This window comes from Struthio camelus, chromosome 1 (assembly GCF_040807025.1).
Source record: "Struthio camelus isolate bStrCam1 chromosome 1, bStrCam1.hap1, whole genome shotgun sequence".
Classification (NCBI taxonomy): Eukaryota; Metazoa; Chordata; class Aves; order Struthioniformes; family Struthionidae; genus Struthio; species Struthio camelus.
Genome location: NC_090942.1, coordinates 43777823 through 43791466, shown reverse-complemented (window position 1 = coordinate 43791466; position 13644 = coordinate 43777823). Strand labels below are relative to the sequence as shown.

The 13644-nt window shown below is 35.5% G+C and overlaps 1 protein-coding gene across 1 annotated transcript in view; it reads right to left on the bottom strand.

Annotated features, from left to right (window-relative positions):
* Positions 1 to 21: 21 nt before the first annotated feature.
* The window catches only part of ZDHHC17 (zinc finger DHHC-type palmitoyltransferase 17), an 82520-nt gene continuing 68897 nt past the window's right edge, over positions 22 to 13644 (bottom strand). The window contains exons 12-17 of the mRNA XM_068936116.1: positions 13494 to 13556; positions 12034 to 12127; positions 8051 to 8134; positions 7477 to 7634; positions 5142 to 5236; positions 22 to 3192 (exon numbers count right to left, since the gene is read on the bottom strand). Of these exons, the coding sequence (XP_068792217.1) occupies positions 3054 to 3192; positions 5142 to 5236; positions 7477 to 7634; positions 8051 to 8134; positions 12034 to 12127; positions 13494 to 13556 (633 nt within the window). The 3' untranslated portion in view covers positions 22 to 3053. The remainder of the gene's footprint in view (positions 3193 to 5141; positions 5237 to 7476; positions 7635 to 8050; positions 8135 to 12033; positions 12128 to 13493; positions 13557 to 13644) is intronic.

Genomic DNA, 13644 nt, shown 5'->3' with positions numbered 1-13644 from the left:
AGTCAAGACAAACACTGCATCTAAGAGTCAATATTTATTTGATTAATAACTTACAAAATTTAACAGATTTAATTTATGTAAGGAGAGCTAATTTATTAAACATTTACAGATATTTTTGTTCACAATGTAATACATCAAGATCTCGACGGTATTAAAATAATACTTGGCACAGTTATAAATAAAGAATATACAAAAAATCCATAGCTTAAAATGTAGTGATGCTGTTTTATGCATATTAACTAAAAAAACTGGTGGACATCAAAGAATATAGAAACCTGCAAAGAAACAGCACATGTTTAGGGCCAAGACAAAATTCCCATTAATTCTACCAATATCAGATTAACTTGAGCTGATGTGTTCTTAGTCTGGATCAGCTTAATCTTCAGAAGCAATGCAGTTTTGGTACAATAAGTGAATTGTATGTTTGATAACTGGACAGAAAAATGCTGCATAGTTGGCTTCCGCCCCCCAAACCTTGTTTTGATGATTTCACATCAAAAGATTCAATATTACTCAAGACAAGTTACATTTTGCACTGGAAACTGTTTAAACACCCCAAATCCATATATGCAAGTTAAGATTAACAACCATTGTTTTTACTATTGCTCAAATTCTGCAGGTCTTAGCTCTCTGGTGACAGTTTTGCTATTAGCAACTAAACAGTGCAGAATTTGTCTCTTATTACCAAAGATCACCTCCTCTTTGCAAACATTTGTTATGCGGACTGCATGACACAATTCATGGTAGTGAATGCAATTGTGCAATTTAACCCAGAACTCGTATTACACACTGAACTGCTGCTCTTCTGGTGCTATGATACATTTAATAAAGTGGACTGACGTTCTTTATGTCAACCGACCCCCAACAGAAATGTGAAGAGAAGAAAAAAGGAAGAAAATGTAGAACATTACTGCTAATTAAAATAAACAACGTTGTAAAGTCTTCATGCTTTCTCAGATTATAAAAAATACGAATGACTGGTGACAACTCTTTTCACTGAAGTAAAATGTGTCATCATTGGGATTACAAATTTTGTCTGACAAAAATAGCAAAAGCTTCTTGCCACCCCTACACCCAAATCTCTCCCATTAAAACTGTGTCCAAGATGTTGATTTTTCCAGTATTAAACATTCAAGTACTCTAACGTTGCACTTCCGTAAATCCTGATATCTGGTACCTGCAAACTAAGCACGTGTCTTGAGATCAAGGAACAACTACAGAAAAAAATGTTTTACTTGCAAATACTGAACATCAACTATTTACAGTTTCACTGCTCCTCTTACTAAGGCAAGGGGCGGGAATACCACTAGATTGTTTTATTACCTGTAATCTGCATATTACAGAAAACGCTAATTTTGCCAAGCATCAAACATGCAGTGAATTTGCAGGGTATAATGTCTATTAACAGCAATATTGAACATCACTAAAAGCTCATTAGATATCTTCCTACACTTTTTGGTTGAATAAAATGAAATGAGCAGCTTTAAATATACTAAACACACACTCACAAAGAGAAAACTATTTGATAAATTATTTATATACAGATACACATTCTTTACACTGGTCTCAGTCATCTGCTTTCAGGTCCCCTCCCCAAACTCCCCTCACAGGTTTCTCGAACCACTAGGTTGCTACAGCACTTAGAAGAGAACTAACCTGATTCTCAGTCTCTCTGTAAACAATAGTTAAGGAAGCAGTGAATAGTTCACTATGAGTATATGAAAACACCATAACAAAAATCAGTGCATCACATTCATAAAAAGCCCATTTGGAATGCAATTTCAGATCATTCCTTACCTTCCAAACATATTTGTAGCATGAGAACTTAACAAAAATAAAAATAAGGGTGATTTCCACTTGCTGATACACCATCTTCCTCAGATTGTTGCATCAGATTTTCTTTTTGTACATGCTATTATCGGGATCGTACTTTTTAAATTTAAGATTGTTTTCCACTAATTTACATGCAACAAAGTATTTCAGACCGCTTTAGGTTCTTCTTCTGTAGTCACATTGATTTTAAAACCCTTATATCTTGTCTTTTTATAATTGAGACTTTTGTAGTCACATCCTTGGCTCTCCTTATGCCACTTCTCTTTGAACATGTTTCTGATTACACTACACAGTATTGCATGGGGGTGAAACCTAATATTGAAACATTACTATTTTAAAAGTTGTTTATACAACCACTTCAAAGATAAACTCCTTCCACTTTTTTTTTGCTGAATACTATATACTGTAATCTAGTTTTAAAGGTGTATCATGCATTTAAGCAGGGCTTTAACTTTGACAGAAGAGCTTTCCTTATTTGCACAACTGTTTATTTTCAGACTATATAATCTCAGAACAGGGTTATTACAAGTATTTAATTGTACCAGGAACTGGTAGCAATAACAATCACTGAAAAACGTAGGCAACATACTTTTTGTTAACGTTATCTGACGTGCTCTACTGCAATAACTTAAACACATTACAAGGGATTCCCACCACATGATTTTTATCACAGTATTGGAATGCACATTTTTCAATGTACATAACACTATAGAAAACCTGTATTAAAAAGTCACATTACAGGAACTACAACGTAGCAATCTTAGTAAGCTTTGCATCATGAAATTTAGAGGTTTTTTTAATCTGGATTCTTGTTCCAGTGGAATTATCTGTACTGGGCAATGAATATTCCTGCTCAGCACAACATAACTACTTAGGTCAATACTTCAATAGTCTCATGCTCCATTGTGAAAGATCTTAAATAAAAAAACCCAACAACAAATACTGTGAATATGCTGTTGTGAATAATTCTCATGTTAAGAACTGTTAAAATCCCTTTTTGATCTTCCTCCTCTTCCTTATCAGGTTTGGCAGTTTATTCTGTCCATTTTTACTTTTGTTAATAAAATTCTGATGAAGAGAAGGTACCTTAAGATTCATCATCAGCCCTACACATAGCATGCTACTCTTCAAGGGATGTGGATTCGAGAGAGAGAGAGAGAGAGAGAGAAAATTTTTCAGGCACCACTCAGATATGATATGCTCACAGGATGAACGTGGTGCTACACTAGCTGGTAGCCTGATCCTGAAGTTTGGTCATATTCTATTGTGTACTGCCTTGTCCAGTCCACGATAACAGGACGAAAAAGACCACAGCATCTGAATTCAAAGAAGTCTATAATATTCCTTATACATCCATGGCTGAAAACAAAACAAAAACAGATGTTAGTAAGCAATATTATAGCTCATCTAACAAAGTATATTTTTCATCTACCTACAAGTCTAGTTTCTCTCCCTTTCAGTTCCTGCCTTTTCAAAACCAATGCATATAAAGAGTTATCTTAATGCTTGCTGATGAGCAGTTTCTGAAATAAGAACAAGTCACCAGACTGATCAATGTTTGGGTCCCAAACACAGCCAAGACACTAACTTTCTTCCACTATCTGCCAACACTGCATGAAAAAAAAAAAAAAAAGGAACATGTGATGGACAATATCATGATAATCAGCTCCCTTCCCAAGAGAAAAGTGATATCATATGGATGCAAGACACTAGAAAGCATGAAGTAAACGTGTTCCTAGAGTAACTTCCATTTTTATCAACACTGATCTTCAGATTGATTTATGCCTGTCATACATGCTGGTTCACCAGCTGCAGGTCTAAGACCAACTAAGTCCCCAGACAGCACAAAATTAAGACAGCATTATCCCATGGAATTAAATGAATAAAAAGTTGAAGCATTCCCACTGCTGAATCAGTTTATTGTCAAATATTTAAGATACCTATATCAAAAATTCCAGGAAAACATCTTACTTTGTACTTAATTACACATAATTTGAATAGATCTGCGTTTTCTGGAGGGGAAGCTTGTGTCATGACATATGTCAGACTACGTCGAAGCAAATATGAGAACATGAGTTTTTGATGTCAGTGCTCCATCTGATAGGCAATGCCAAGTTGCTTATTTTAGACTTCTTGTGTTATTTGCAGGAGTAGTTTTTAGAATATTAGTTATTTCAGTGAAAATGGTTTGTGAATGTGACACCAACTTGGAGAAGAAAATAGAACTTTTTTCATATCCTGTCCACAGCTCTGTGTTCTTCAGGAACAATAATTACATGATTTTGTTACAACTCTTAGTTCTAGGAAGAGTGCAACCATATCAAGATGCTTATCTATTTCTCACCAAGTTTTGCATAAAGGGATATAAAAAACAAGAAAAATCTCTCAGAAACTTTCTTCTTTTAGCACAAAAATCAAGCTACAAGAAAGACTCCCATCTCCTGTTTCCTTGGGTACCACCTGAAAGAGGCAGCTCCCACACGAGACCTAGCATACACAGCAGTATGAGATGTGCTTGTGCCCTTTCTCTGTTCCTTAACTTACCCTCGGCACATCAATATTGCAGTCTCACGGCTTCACCTACTTCCTGTTCTGACTTTGCAGACTGCTCCATGCCACCATACTGGCACCCTTCAAGTACTGACATCCCAGTGCTGTAACATCTCCTAGCTCCCTTCACTCACTCAGCTCACACCCTCACCACTACAGAAACCAGAACCCCAACCTACCCTGTACTTAGGGATACCCAAAAGCCCACGTCTCACCCACCCAACATCAGCTTCCGTCCCTGGGACTTCCTGCTCCCTTCCTCTTACCCAGTTTTGGCCGCACTCTTCCTCCTGAGCAAGAAGTGCTGCCTCTTCCCCACAGTAAAAAGAAAGGGGAGCCAAGGCGCTGCAGCAAGTCTAACAGCACACTAATACCAATCGGTAGAAAGTGCCTAGTGTGGAGGTGAAGATCCAGGGCAATGCCTGCACTATGCAGTAAGCAGCTACGCCTGGTTTGGATACCTCAGATTTACAAAGAGGGTATTTTCAATTTATTCCCCTCAAAACTCTACAGCAAAATATGACCACTTACTGGAAAGCATTAATTTCTGGATTTATGCATCCCTGTCCAGAGTCACTACAAAATGTTTTTGCCTTCCTATGACTGGGTAGAATGTGTAAAAATGGCTGACATTCAGCATTCCAAATAAGGAAAATACTTTAAAATATTTAGTTAAGTTCCATTTCAAGCAACTGTGCAATTCAGTCATGTACGTGATTACCCAGATGAGAAATACATGTTTGCATTTTAAAACTTACTTGAATGGGCTTTCAATAGATGTGGTTGTAACTTTAAAGTGCTTGTATCGTCTTGCATTCATCCTTTCATTTGTAGTGATACCTAAACAAGATATCTGAAGATAGGAGAAAAGCAAGCAATTTAGCACGTGTAAAACATGCGAGCAAGCCTCACTGAGATAGACTGATAAATGACCAAATTTCCTCTTATATTTTTTTCTTTTGAAGGACATTTTTTTTTTTTGAGGGGGGGGATTGTAGGGTCCCAACACAAAACACCATGAGCCATAACAGAAGCAACACAACTCCATCCATGAAGCTCGGTCAGCTGTACTATCTGAAACTTCCAAGTACAAACAGCTGTATCAGATTGCACAAAAGGTTTAATTTTGAAAGTGATTAGAAATAAATCATGATCATTGAATAAATCCCAATCTGATAGTTCATGACAGATGCCTTTAGCTATTTCTACATAGCCAGCTGAAATCTGCTGTAAACAGTTATTTTACACAGCATTCAAATCACTTCATTTTTCTTTTGGAATTCTGGTTCTAGTAGTAACTTCTTTCCCATTTATGACTTTGTTGCAACAACATAACTTTAACTTTTCTATTTATAAGATAAAAAACAATCAGAAAAAAGGTTTAGACACAAGGTATTTGGCCCAAAGACTGTGATTTACTGTAGTAGCTTTCCAACTGCTTTGGCCTAAAGAGGTATCTCACGTAAAACTGGTGTTTACTGTAATGAAACAGTATAGAAAACAAAAATATGAGAACTCCGCCAGCAGATAAAGTTTTGTAATTCCTAGTGAAACACAAATATTCAACTCTACTGCATGTTATGGGAGCAAGAATATTGAGATGGTTAAATTTGAGTTTGCTTGCCTCATCTGGAAGTTCTTGAGCGTTGTCTCAAGTGTTTTCTCTGCCCCCATGAAACCTAATGGAGTTTCGTGCCAGTGTATACAGATGAGCTCTTAATGCTAACTTTGGGGAAAGAAGCAGTCAAGGTTTTAAATTATTTTTCTGAGGTGGTAGCTAGAGCTTTAACAATAACCTTGGCCAGTTTAGTAAGGAGGACAAGTCAAAACTTAATTTTTACGCGGAAGGAAAGAAAAAGGCAGCAACAGCAGGGGCTGTAGAACTGTAAAGTAAAAGAGGTTATCAAGAAAACATTCTTAAATTTCATCACTATGGCAATGTCCAAAGAAACAGATGAAAATGATTTTTAAGTTTCCCATGCACAATACTTTTAAGAAATGTAGGAACGATTATGTATTCAGTTTTTGCATTTCCTTTTGATTCATGTTTCTAGGTTTAGTAAAAAAGAGTCAAATGCTAGAATTGTTTTGCACTAGACTAACGACACAAAATACTATGAGAGAAGTACTTTTTCAAAGGGGCATATAATTCAAAGACTCATCACAAATAATATTCACAGGAACCACAGAATGATTCCAATATTCAATAGCCAATAAGGAATAACCACAGAATATTCACAGGAATCACACAAAGCTTAATGGATCCTTATATAAACATGTTGGAAAGCTCTCTAGAAAATTGTGTGTTTATTCTGCTTCAGAAGTCTGGTGGTTTAGACCAATTTGAAAGCCATATGAAATGCATGCAGTTAGTTACCTTAGCTCATTTGTCTTGGGCGGGAAAGACCTCTAGAAGACTGAATGATCCTGGCTCATACAGATAAGATTTTGAAATTGGTGCATCTTGTAAATCATGAGCATTATAGAAAAAAGGAGGACAAAATTCAAATTGTCTGCATAGTTTTACCTATGCCTCAGAGGATTTTTTTAATTTCCATTATCTCTGGAAAGATTACATTAATTGTTAAGTCTCACTGTTCATTAAAGGCTTTCAGTATGACTTGCCTTATATAATGAAGAACTTGGTTTTGCTCAGATTAGAGTACAGTCATGTGATCCTAACAAATCATATTCAAGTAGTTTAAGAAAATAGTGCATCCCCTTTGCAGTTACTACCCTCTTTCTGCTTTATTCCTACTGCATTATTCCTACTTCAACCCATACATTTTAATCTTAGGCCTCTATTACTCTTTATTGCCTTTCTCTGGACTATTTTGCCTTTCTTGTCATTCTGAGAACAGAAAGTGGGGGGTAGATATTTTAACCCTTCGCTTAAAAGGAAAACAAAAAACAACTGAGAAGTGAATGATGTCTTCTATCCAAAGACCTCCTCCATACGTGGCTCAGAGGCTGAACACTCAGTCTTGCATAATGAACATTTAAATTAAAATGATGGAAGCATTTGATATATAGGAATAACATTCTTCTGCCACTCCCAACATTCAGCATTACAGATGAAGTGCTCTTCCATACCTGATACATCTGACACATGAGTAACACAGCCACCCACATGAAGTGAAAAACACTGTTCAAAAACATCCAAAACATCCAAGGAGAACAGGTAGCAATCTGTGTAATATAGGTCCAAAATCCATCTTTTGCATAACTTGTCTCACAGTGGAAACCCCAGTCTAGAGGAAAAAACAAAGTGTCAGAAAACACACAGAACGTTTAAGATCACACATTTACTATACACCAACACGATGCCAACATTTGAGCATATTCCACTACTTGAAATAAGGCAACGACAATGTGTTAGAACAACTCTATTTGCTCCTTCTTCCTTTCCCTACCCCTGGGCTTTTTTCTCAACTCATCTGATACATGGCATTCACACATACAGCTGTGATGAAGACAAAATCTAGGACCAGAAAAACATCCTTTTCTGACTTAAAATACCTGATACAGGCAAGGATTTTACAGTCTAATTTCAGAATAAAAAAAGTATCATAACTCTGACAAGGTAAAAATCTGAAGGAAAAACAAACCACCCAACCAACCCAGGAGAAGTAGTATTTACAAGTAATTAAAGAAAACATTTACTCACAAGAGATGCATCCATAAATCATCCAGCAGATCATAAAAAGCAGGAAGAACAGGTACCCCATAAAATAGCGATGGTTCCCTGCTCCTAAAGTTGCACAAGAACAACGGGGATCAAATTACAACACTTTCAGGAAAGAGACAACACCACATCAGAAAGTTTAATTCCCTGCTTAGAGGTACTACTTACTACTCTCCAACCTATTAGGCCTCTATAACCTCTAATAAAGTGAAATTTAGCCTTGTGACTTTTAAGGTTTGCATACGAGAAAGCTGTTTGAACTCCTGTCATATTACAGCTGAAATTCACAGGAATGCATTTCATTGGTAGCCTCTGTCATGAACTAATGCAATTATTGAGAGACACTGTTTAGAGCGGTGTCAGTAACAGCTGTTGCAGAGCCAAGAGCAGCCAAGAATTACTCCGATGTTTTTTAAAAACCCCACCAAAAATTGACAGACTGCAGAGTTCATTTACTTAAAAGAAATGGAAGTATGAAAAAATACACATCCTTCTGTGACAACATAAGTTAAAACATAATTTACACTTAAGCCTTCTCAATTGATGCAGCTAAATACAAACAAAATCTCTAGCCGAACCTGGAAGCAAACACATTTAACTGAAGTGGCCTAAATACCTGGCTAAAATAACGAATGGAAAGAAAATCCAAACATCCTGCTTATAGCTGAATTTAAATATAATTTAGAAAAATAAGAGCTGTTATTAAAAGTGAATCTATTTTTAAACACCAGAACAGCCACAAATATGCTTCTTATGTGAGTACATCATAATTCTGAAGTGCTCAATTTTCCCCTTTCTAAAATATGTCCACTATTGTAACATCCCAGCAGCTCTAGGCTGTAAACTAAACCCAGAGAGGATAACGGGCCCCAAAAGATTGGACTGTTAGCATGTACCAGCATGGCATTTATTTGTTTATTACGTCAAATGTTTTGCCTACTAAAACAAGGGCATCCTCTGGAGGCTGAAAATAATCAAGTGCTTTTAGCAAGCGAGTTGAAAGAATGTATAAATAAGAGATGAGGAAAAATAAACATACAACACACACTAGACTAAGCATAAGACATTTCCCTGAAAAATCAAACAAGTTCCTTCACACGTAAAATACGCTGTAACATTGCCTTCAGTCAGCTAAGAGCGTATAAGAAATAGTGCTAGGGAGGCCTCAAAGGTATTGCTTCCATTTGCATCCTAAATCTCAGAACTGCTATGATTTATGAAAGACATTCTTCTTAAAAAGAAAGTTAAATACTGATCTAGAGGTCCAACTCATAAGCACTTGAGGAAATCCTCCTTTCAGTAGCACCTCCAGTGAAACCAAACCAAACATTCTACTTTATATGAAATGCCACCGTATTTGATAAAAAATTGGTGTATGAACTGTATATAGCACAGACTGTTTGAACTGTGAGACAGGTACGGCCTTGGTCACAGTTAAATAAAGACTTTAGAAAGTAGAAGCAACAAAACTGCCCTTCTTTTGGATCTTAAATAAGACTGGGCAAAACATAGCATTATTCCCTACCGGGTCATCCCTGAGCTGGCAGGAACAGTGGCAGTGATCCTCTACAGTTAAAAACAATGTTGTAAGAAATAGTTGCTGATTTCCTTTATATGGTTGTGTTTATGTTACTCATACATAAATAACACAATTAATTGATTTTTAAATTAATGGAATCATATTGCATAATTTGGATGGTTTGTTCATTTCTTCATTCTTCCTACTTACAGCCTCTTGGAGAAGAATTGGTAAGGGGGGGGGGGGAAATCATTATTCTAAACTGTAAAATAATTACTTATACACAAGTGGCCTAACTTCTGAGCCACTGCTATTGAAACAACAACTCGATATGACTTCAGCATAATCAGCGTGATATATAACATGACAAAATTCAGTGATAATCTCCTTTCACGCTATTATTTGAAAACTAAACTTATGTTGCAAGTTTGCAGTTTGAGATGTAAGTGTTAAAAATGAAAAATCAACAGATTTTTAAATCACCAACTATAAAATATATTATATAATTTTGATACTGTATTAAAAGATAGGTTTAATCACTATTAGTGATTTGCTTGTTGCAAGGTTAACTAAAATTTTGCAGTTATGATGAATATAGTTTGCCCCAAACACCCAACAATTCTTGATTTCTAAAACAGTTTGCACTTCTTGTCACTTTTTTCAGTAGTGAAAGTGTTGATCTGTGATCTTTGTGCTACAACTTTCATCCAAAAAGAACTATTTTAGAGTTCCTGTACACACTGTTACAATATCTCCTAATCCTATCTTTAGTAAAATTCTTCTTATCCTTCTAACATATCCAAAGGAAGATTACATAAAACATTTCCAAATTCTGCCTTTCTAGAAAGTCATAACTGATGTTTCCCTTTTTTGGCAAGCATACCACAAATGCTGTTTTAAGAATGGATTTTGTTTTGTAATGTTATGCTCAGAGGCACCATGTACAAATTAGAGACAGAAAAGCCATATAAGGTCATCTAGACCATCAGGACTGTTCCCATAACTGGATTTCTAATGCCTTTTTTTTTCCCAGCATACTTCCAAGTGTTCTGACGTCTACTTTTACCACCAATTATCCCAATCTGTACAAGTCTATTTGCAGGAGGACTTGCTTTTTTGGCACCACATTTTTTTTTTTTTTTTTATATACTTCCTCCAACTAACATAATCCCATTACTCACATATTCTCTCATTAAAAACAAGCTAGGCTCTTTCTCCCCCATTTGGTTTTCATGCTTTTCAAACCACTGCCTAAAGTACTGGACATTCCTGAGCACTTTTATAAAACAAATATCAAACAGTCATTAAACATGTTCCAAAAGCTCCCCCATCCCTTTTTTTCCTCTTTTCTTTTCTTTTTCTTTTTTTTTCTTTTTCTTTCTTTTTTTTTTTTTTTTTTTTTAAAGATCTCTTTGGTCTTTATGGTAAAACATTTAAAATGTAACTCAAGAGGTAGCGACATCATTAGAAAAAATGAGATAGGAGGAAGTGAGATGAATTCATCTCAATAGGACTTCAGTGACGCCATATTAAAATAGCCAGGGCTGGAATTTAAATTGTACTCCTAATCATAAGGACAGTCTTTCTAAACTGCTGTGACCATACATTATTACATACGTTTGGAAAGACTATAGTGTTTAGTTGCAGTTGCATCATGTTGATGAACCCAAGTCCTACTTACTTCCCAAGATTAAAGCTACCTCCTCTTTCGTCCAGAAAAAGGGTGAAGCAAGCTGTATTCACTTCCTAGCTGTGAAAAGCCTTCAGTGTCCCCTGCGTAACAAGGGTTTTCAAATAAGCTTCTCAAAAAGGCAGGGAATAGTAGCATTTCTAGACTTCGTTCCTGTTATACATCTGTTCCTCCCATCATCATGGGAGAGAATAAATGACTAGAGGGAGGTCAAAAAGAACAGCTCCTCAATGGGAAGTCATTCTGAATCCAACAGCTGTAATTATTACATTTTTGACTGCATATACTTTCCCATTAATTTTCTCTTTACCTATGATTTTCCAATTTAAGTTTTATATCATATAATGAATAAATAGTTGTGGAATATGTACATGCCCTTACTGCACAAAGTGAAAATGCAGCTAAGCTACAAGTCTTTTAGTTGCTAGAGTTTATATTAATAAAAATATACAGATAGAAGACTGAACTAGAAACAAAGACGTTTTGAGGATGTGTACACAACAGACAATACAAAGGAGAATAATGCAGAGAATTATACACAGAAGAAAAGAAAAACTGAGTATTCAAAAGGCTTCTCCTTCTCTTAAAAGCCCTCAGCAGATTTTTCCCCCTCACTTCAGATTTTTGCAGAAGTCAAATCACTGTCATCATCAGACAAGAACAGACAAAATCCTGTACAACATGTAGGGATCGATTTCACAAGCTTTTCCCTTCTTTCACTATTATGATCAAATTATATTTTGGCAAATTACTCACCTACACAGTTACCCACCCATGGGCAGTGGTGATCGAACTTTGCTATACATCGATTGCATACACCACAATGTTTGGACCTCACCGGCTTCCGTATCTGTAACGGACATTAATGTTGTTTAGAAATGTAAGAGAAATCTGACAGTTTTATTATAGAAAAAAACCCGTGACTTAAATGTACATTGACTTTTCTGTTGTTAATCCCTTACAGAACTTCAAGCCTAATGCTAAGGCTGCATTAAAATTAGCACCAAACTTTATCTACATACTACGTAACACAAACATATATGTAGAACACAAACTTATTTCAGTGATGATTTTCACTTATTAAAGGTTTTTTCTTTTTTTATACAAAATTCTCTTAGTCCCTCCAGTTACTGAGCTTGACGTGCCAGTTTTCACTTCAGCTTTTTACGATGACAGAATAGCATGAGTTTGAGCTCTACGAGTCTGTCATTATTCATAACTGACTGCTAATTTAAAACTGTTCCAGCTTCTTCTCCAAAGAGAGGAATAGAATTAAAAAAGACTAAATTTCAGTGGCATTCAGAATGCTAAATTATTCCAATGTTTTTGAAAAGGTTATATTCTGAAAGAAATAAAATGGCAGTGAAAAGAAAACTATATTAAGTATTTTGAGATCTATCTATATAACATCCCCACGTAACTTTAAGGTATCACATATGTACGTAATTTTCCAGATTCAATTTTAAGAATGTGTTTTCCATAAGAAATACCATCTGTAAGTGCATGAAATGATTCTAAATTTTTTAAATTAGCATCAATTGCCTTCTACATACTAGAGAGCATTATAGCATAACACTGACAATCTTGATAATTTTCTACTAACTAGTTATCTTTCTAAAAAAGGAACACTTGCATTACATTTACTATGGCTACTTTTTCTTTTTTCTTTTTTTTTTTTTTTTCATTTAACAGTTATTTTCTCCACATATTTTGTGGTGGAACTAAAAAAACAACTAGTCCAACGGATATAAAGCTTGCCAAATAGAGAGGAAAAAGTACAAAGTTAAGATTTTTCAGGTTGCTGTCAAATTTTGAGAAGTACAATTGATTTGTGAAAAGTATTTTACTCAAAATATCACATTGCTTTACAATGGAGGTACAAAGAGAGTAGAATGTCACTCAGTTTTTATAACTTACTCTTTGCATAACCAACCATTTGTTCTCTTGCTGGACATAGTGGATATTTGGATTGTGACACTGGTACACCACTTGCACAATGATCAGTTTTTTCCCTCTTATCATTGCAGGGTTGTTTTTTGAGTAATGGATACATTATTTATTGAAAACACTGTTTTAATGAAAGATTGCAAATACAGTCCATCTTTGAAATTGCATGATTAGAGTAAAAAAATGTATTCGGGATATGAATATTTAGTTTAGGCCCAGCATTAAAATAAAATAAAATCAGGGCTGCAAATGATAAAAAAATACACTACCAAACAGGTACTGCAGAATATACTGAGGTCCAGACTTCCTGTCTCTGCAAGTTCTACTATCGTCTGCAGAAAAAACAGAAATGAAATCAGAATTTAGCATATAGACAAACGATGACAACCAATATAATATTTGCACCTCAGACTCAGGATT